The sequence below is a fragment of the Pseudorasbora parva genome, chromosome 17 (assembly GCF_024679245.1).
Source record: "Pseudorasbora parva isolate DD20220531a chromosome 17, ASM2467924v1, whole genome shotgun sequence".
NCBI lineage: Eukaryota > Metazoa > Chordata > Actinopteri > Cypriniformes > Gobionidae > Pseudorasbora > Pseudorasbora parva.
The window spans coordinates 1,470,894-1,478,393 of NC_090188.1; the positions used below are offsets into that span (position 1 = coordinate 1,470,894).

The 7,500-nt window shown below is 43.6% G+C and overlaps 1 protein-coding gene across 1 annotated transcript in view; it reads right to left on the minus strand.

Moving 5' to 3' along the window:
- LOC137045571 (cilia- and flagella-associated protein 46) overlaps positions 1–7,500 on the minus strand; it is a 139,618-nt gene that overhangs the window by 35,911 nt on the left and 96,207 nt on the right. Inside the window, 3 exon segments of the mRNA XM_067422279.1 lie at positions 230–340; positions 600–788; positions 4,228–4,425. Of these exon segments, the coding sequence (XP_067278380.1) occupies positions 230–340; positions 600–788; positions 4,228–4,425 (498 nt within the window).

Consider the following 7,500-nt stretch of genomic DNA (forward strand, 5'->3'; position numbering starts at 1 on the left):
GTGTGTGTGTGTGTGTGTGTGTGTGATGGGTAGGTTTAGGGGCAGTGTAAGGGGATAGAAAATACGGTTTGTACAGTATAAAAACCATTACGCCTATGGAGAGTCCTTGTAAACCACATAGACCAACATGCGTTAGTATGTGTGTGTGTGTGTGTGTGTGTGTGTGTGTGTGTGTGTGTGTGTGTGTGTGTGTGTATGTGTGTGTGTGTGTATGTGTGTGTGTGTACACCTGCAGCACTGCACTTCTGCCATCATATCGTTTCTTCTCAGTCTCAGTCCTCTTCACTTGTTCTTCTTGATTATCGCTCTGGTTGTCCTGAGTCTCGCTCCAGTCCTCGTCCTGTGGGCACAGCGCTCATATTGAGTACATGAATCAATGGCAGCCGGAGGAAAGTGTCTTCAACCGGGAATTAATGGAGTCGAGGCAAATTAGGCCCAAACGCAGAATCTAATGATGAGTTAAAACAGTGGAAAAGAATGAAAATTCGCTTTTCAAACTATCATCAAAGCATCGCCTAAAACAGCAAATCATGCACAAATTTGATATTAAATATGAACTTTATTGTAATTTTACAGCAGTGAGTGTGTGTGTTCTGTACCGCGACGGGCCCGTCCCACAGTGTGGACGGGTACAGCGGGCCTTTCTGCTGGGCTAATATTCTCAGGCACTTTCCCAGCATGCCGAGGGATCGAGCTCTGGTCTCCACACAGTCCAGTGAGAGGGAAATGACGGCTGTGAGATGGGTTAGAGCATCCTGAGCCAGAGAGCGACCCACAGCGGCCCAGTCCTGAGCACACACACACACACACACACGCGCACACGTTTGTTTTTGTGACATATGGGGACTCTCCATAGGCGTAATGGTTTTTATACTGTACAAACCGTATTTACCATCCCCTTACACTGCCCCTAAACCTACCCACACACACACACACACACACACACACACACACACACACACACACACACACACACACACACACACACACACACACACACACACACACACACACACACACACACACACACACACACACACACACACACACACAGGTGTAATGTTGTATTGAATTCAATGTAATATGCTTAATACAAAATTAGATATCTATGATAATAAACAATAATTGTGGACAGTGATTTTGTAATATATTAACACAATGAAAATGCATAAAAATCTGAATGGTCCTCAAATAAAAAAAATATTTTAAGTAAACTTTAAATTAAGTGAACAGAATAAAAATATTGAAATATTCCTCATAATTGATTTTTTTTAAAGTCCTTTTGATTTAAGGCAAAAAGAAAAAAACACATTAACTGGATATTCCTTCATAAGGATCAGGTCTGTGAACAGAAACTATCCTTCAAAAGTTAAAGTCTGTAATATATCTGAATGTTTTTGAAATAAATTCTGTTTCATTATTTTATTCCTCAGGATACTTTAATAAATATAAAGTTCAAAAGAACAGCAAAAGAAAAGAAAAATCTTCCTGAGCGAAACCTTTGAACTCAGTGTTGTTTGTGAAAATGATGTAAGAGTAGAGCGATCTGGCTGTTAGTGCGTGAAGCTGCCGCCGTCTGGAGAATACTCAGAGCAAGAGTTTAAAATATCAAAGAAGGAAAAAATCAATCGAGATGTGAGTGACCGTTATACTGATGGATTAAACATCTCATCTGTGTCTGACCGATTGCTGAATTCACACACACACACACACACATGCACACACACACGTTTGTTTTTGTGAAATGTGGGGATATTCCATTGGCGTAATGGTTTTTACTGTGCAATGTTATAACTGTACATGATTTATAAGCCTTTTGAAAAGTGGGGACCGCTGACTACTCCCCACAATGTAATATAAACAAGGGCACACACACACGCACACACTCACGCTCTTCCACACACACACACACACACACACTTTTAGTGCGAAAAACTATTTTTTTGGGCAAAACGTGGTGTTGACTGAATAAAATGGTTTTCTCAGAGGGTTAAACCTGGACAGTCTAATAAAACACACTTTTAGCACTTTTAGTAAACAATTAGCATATTGTGATAAAGTTCATTATTTTCCATAATGTAATGATAAAAATTAAACTTTCATATATTTTAGATTCATTGCACACCATCTGAAATATTTCAGGTCTTTTATTGTTTTAATACTGATGATTTTGGCACACAGCTCATGAAAACCCCAAATTCCTGTCTCAAAAAATAGCATATTTCATCCGACCAATAAAAGAAAAGTGTTTTTATACAAAAAAAGTCAACCTTCCAATACTGATGTTCAGTTCTGCACTCAACACTTGGTGGGGAATCCTTTAGCAGAAATGACTGCTTCAGTGCGGCGTGGCATGGAGGCGATCAGCCTGTGGCACTGCTGAGGTGTTCTGGAGGCCCAGGATGCTCCGATACGGCCTAACGCCGCATTCACACGGGGCGTAGGCGTTAACGCTTCCCATTTACTTTGAATGGGTGACATCATCCGTTGCCGAACTGAATTGTGGGTTCCGTCGCGGCGCTTCACTCGCGTTGCAAGCGGCAGAAGTTGAAGAATTCTCAACTTTTCAAGCGCCAGCGCAGGCGTCATCCAATCAGATCGCCGTATGCAAATATCCTACAGCAGACGCTAGCCAATTGCGTTCATTACTGCTCCGTGAACCATCCAGACCATAGACCGTTAAAAATCCAGACGCAGCTCCTGGACCACTACGTGATATTCTTCCCGCTGTCGGCGCTTTTTCAGGATTTAATGTACTCAACAGCTTCGTGCACCTGTGCAGTGCGCTGAAAACAACTACAACGGGCAATCGCACTCGCACATACAACCAAAAAAGGCACTTTTTTGTGTTGTGTTTTGGTCCAAGCGGCAAGTTAATGTGATTGGCTGTTGTCACTATGACGATCGCGTCAGCACCCAGCTTCAGCCACGCCCTCCGTCAAGCGTTAACGCCTACGCCCCGTGTGAATGCGGCGTTAAGCTCATCCAGAGTGTCGGGTCTCGCGTCTCTCAACTTTCTCTTCACAATATCCCACAGATTCTCTATGGGGTTCAGGTCAGGAGAGTTGAGCACAGTAATACCATGGTCAGTAAACCATTTACCAGTGGTTTTGGCACTGCGAGCAGGTGCCAGGTCGTGCTGAGAAACCAAATCTTCATCTCCATAAAGCTTTTCAGCAGATGAAGCATGAAGTGCTCCAAAATCTCCTGATAGCGAGCTGCATTGACCCTGCCCTTGATAAAACACAGCGGACCAACACCAGCAGCGGACATGGCACCCCAAACCATCACTGACTGTGGGGACTTGACACTGGACTTCAGGCATTTGGGCATTTCCTTCTCCTCAGTCTTCCTCCAGACTCTGGCACCTTGATTTCCCAATGACATTTGCTTTCATCCGAAAAAAGTACTTTGGCCCACTGAGCAACAGTCCAGTGCTGCTTCTCTGCAGCCCAAAAGTGTCTTGACCTGGGGAATGCGGCACCTGTAGCCCATTTCCTGCTCACGCCTGTGCACGGCGGCTCTGGATGTTTCTACTCCAGACTCAGTCCACTGCTTCCGCAGGTCCCCCAAGGTCTGGAATCGGTCCTTCTCCCCAATCTTCCTCAGGGTCCGCTCACCTCTTCGCGTTGGGCAGCGTTTTTTGCCACACTTTTTCCTTCCCACAGACTTCCCACTGAGGTGCCTTGATACAGCACTCTGGGAACAGCCTATTCGTTCAGAAATGTCTTTCTGTGTCTTCCCCTCTCGCTTGAGGGTGTCACTGATGGCCTTCTGGACAGCAGTCAGGTAGGCAGTCTGATCCATGATTGCGGTTTTGAGTAATGAACCAGGCTGGGAGTTTTTAAAAGCCTCAGGAATCTTTTGCAGGTGTTTAGAGTTCATTAGTTGATTCAGATGATTAGGTTAATAGCTCGTTTAGAGAACCGCTTCATGATGTGCTCATTTTCTGAGATAGGAATTGTGGGTTTTCATGAGCTGTGTGCCAAAATCATCAGTATTAAAAACATAAAAGACCTGAAGTATTTCAGCTGGTGTGCAATGAATCTAAAATATATGAAAGTTTAATTTTTATCATTACATTATGGAAAATAATGAACTTTATCACAATATGCTAATTATAATAATATCTGCATCTATATAAATAAAGTTGATTGATGTTGGTGGATCTTAGAATGGTCAATCCAGCAACGGCTGTAAACAATCTGGTCATGATAAGTTTCTCACCCTCTCATGATCGGTGAGCTCAGCGCTGCTCCTGATGAAGTCCTCCAGCACCCTCTCCACTGAGCACTTCCTGTCCCGAACGAGGGACTTCCTCTTCTGCTCAGCACACTGCATGTCCATCATGAGCAGAGCCAGATCAGCCAAAGCCAGTCTCAAACACACACACACACGCATTGCAGGAAGGCCACGCCAACCGGACTGCAGGATACATACACACAAACATCGATTGACACAGTTACTATAATGTTCTTTAACATGAACATTTACTGAAATATATACACTATACTGCCAAAAGTTTTGTGACGCCTGCCTTTACATGCCACTTTACTGCCATCCCATTGTTAATCCGTAGGGTTTAATCTGGAGTCGGCTCTAACAGCTCCAGCTCTTCTGGGAAGGCTTTCCTCAAGGTTTAGGAGTGTGTTTATGGGGATTTCTGACCATTCTTCTAGAAGCTCATTTGTGAGGTCAGGCACTGATGTTGGACGAGAAGGCCTGGCTCTCAGTCTCCGCTCTAATTCATCCCAAAGCTGTTCTATCGGGTTGAGCTCAGGACTCTGTGCAGGCCAGTCCAGTTCCTCCACACCAAACTCCTCATCCATGTCTTTATGGAGCGACGCTTTGTGCACTGGAGCGCAGTCATGCTGGGACAGGAAGGGGCCGTCCACAAACTGATCCCACAAAGATAGGAGCATGAAATTGTCCAAAATGTCTTGGTGAAGCATTAAGAGTTCCTTTCACTGGAGCTAAGGGGCCAAGCCCTGAAAAACAACCTCACTCCATAATCCCCCCTCCACCAAACATTACACGTGGCACAATGCAGTCAGGCAAGTCCCGTTCTCCCGGCGACCGCCAAACCCAGACTCGTCCATGGGATTGTCAGACTGAAGCGTGATTGGTCACTCAGAGAACACGTCTCACTGCTCTAGAGTCCAGTGGCGGCTGCTTTACTCCACTGCATCCCACGCTTTGCATTGCTCTTGGTGATGTAAGGCTTGGATGAGCTGCTCGGCCATGGAAACCCATTCCATGAAGCTCTCTCCGCTGTTCTTGAGCTCATCTGAAGGCCACAGAAGTCTGGAGGTCTGGAGCTGTTGACTCTGCAGAAAGTTGGTTACTTCTGCGCACTGTGACCCTCAGCATGCGCTGACCCCGCTCTGGGATTTAACACTTCGTGGCTGAGTTGCTGTTGTTCCCAATGGCCTCCACTTTGTTCTAATCCCACTAACAGTTGAGCGTGGAATATTTAGTAGTGAGGAAATGTCAGGAATGGACTTATTGCACAGGTGTCAGCCTATCACGGCCCAATACTTTTGGCAATATAGTGTACATATAACTTTATATAAAGAGCTGCAACAAAAAAAATGTTCTTCATAATGTTCCATTATAATGTAATAACCTCCAAAAAGACACATCTGACTTGTTTTCTTGTTGAAAACACGAGTGATCACATTAGGGCAGCTCATGTTTACTTGTTCATAATCTCTTGTTTTGTTCTTAGTTTATTAGCAGTAATCAGCTTCCTGATATTGAATCAATATTGATTGTTATCTGGGTTCTGTAGATCATTCGAGTCAATATGCATCATTCAACACTTTTACTTGCATAATGTGACATTTATTCACAGTGACAAAATCTATGAGAATTGATGTGCTGGAGTGTGTGCGGGCATGTACTCTCCACTTGAACAGCAGCTGAAACAATGACTGAATTTATTTGATAATTAATGAGCATTATTTATAATCTAGCTCAGTTGTTTGAGCGACAGTTATTACGTTTTGATGACAAAAACAAACATTTAATTTTGATAATGATGAATCTTTCAGATTCAGAATGCGATTTCACTCCCTGAAATGTATTACGCGACCGAAGTGATTTGCTTGCGACCTTAATTTGTGAATGTGTACAAGCATGGAGGCCAAAGTCAGTAAAAGTGCATCTGATTTGTTTCCGTCAAGCACTCAGACGCGCCTACGCAGGGTTCTGCCAGAGCAATCCTGCTGTAAATCTGGGTTAGAACAGAACACTGAGCGACTTATGCATTATTCATCAGGGTCAGAGACTGAGGAAATGGAGGAGTGAAAACAGGAAATGACCCGGCAACAAGGTCTGACAGGAACGACCTGTTCACACACTGCAAAAAATGCTCTTCTTACTTAGTAATTTTGTCTTGTTTCCAGTCTAAATATCTAAATATTCTTAAATCAAGATGCATTTACTAGATCAGTAAAACAACATGAGATATTTGTTCTTGTTTTGTTGAAAATAAAATCTAAATGAAGTGAGTTTTTGCTTAAAATACGCAAAATGATCTGCCAATGGAGTGAGAAAAATAATCTTATTTCCGTTTCAACTCAGTTTTAAGCAAAAACTCACTTCATTTAGATATTTTTACCCAGAAAACAAGAAAATATGTCTCATGTCGTTTTACTTGCATCTTAATTTAAGAATATTTAGATATTTGGACTGGAAACAAAAAACTAAATAAGAAGAGCATTTTTTGCTGCGCAAATGATTCATGTGATCGCCGTCAGAACAGCTTCTGCAAAGCACTTAAGTTCTTAAGTCAAAATATGCAGGACACAGAAAATTAATGTTTTATGTAGCAAATATTGTAAAATATTTTGGGAAATCTGCTGCATGTTGAGATGTATTCAGCACCAGTGTTATTTTAGTATCACTGAGACACTAAAGCCCCTTTCACACTGCACGTCGGACCCGCAATATTCCCGGAGCATTGCCGGGTCGCCTTCTGTGTGAAAGCAACCACGTCCCGGCATTGATTACCGAACTGAAGCCGGATCAGGGACCTAAAGCCCTTTCACACTGCGATTCCGGCAAATACACGGATAATGCGACCGGGCATTTGTTCCCGGGCCGCTAGATTTGGTCCATTCTCACTGCCAGCGTAATACCGTAATATGTGCGCTTTCACACACAACCCGTAACGGTCCCGGGTCGAGTCGACACGTGACATCCTGACGTGACGTATAACGGCGAGCGATCTCAGCTTCAGCGCGGATAGTAAGGAGCTCCGTGGTCTCGACTTGTGTCCAGTTTGCGCTCATTTCTGCTTGTTTAATTTTAGTTTATTTTGTATACGAACACTCTCTGCGTTTAAAACACCGACGAGCTCTTCTGGCACTGCAGGGTTGTGTTATTGAAGAAACAAGCTCTAGGAGTCGCACGATAACTACGTACACGTTGCGGCATTAGTTTTGGCTTTTGTTCACACAGCGCTCGTCCCGGGTCGAATCCCGCAATGTTACTAGA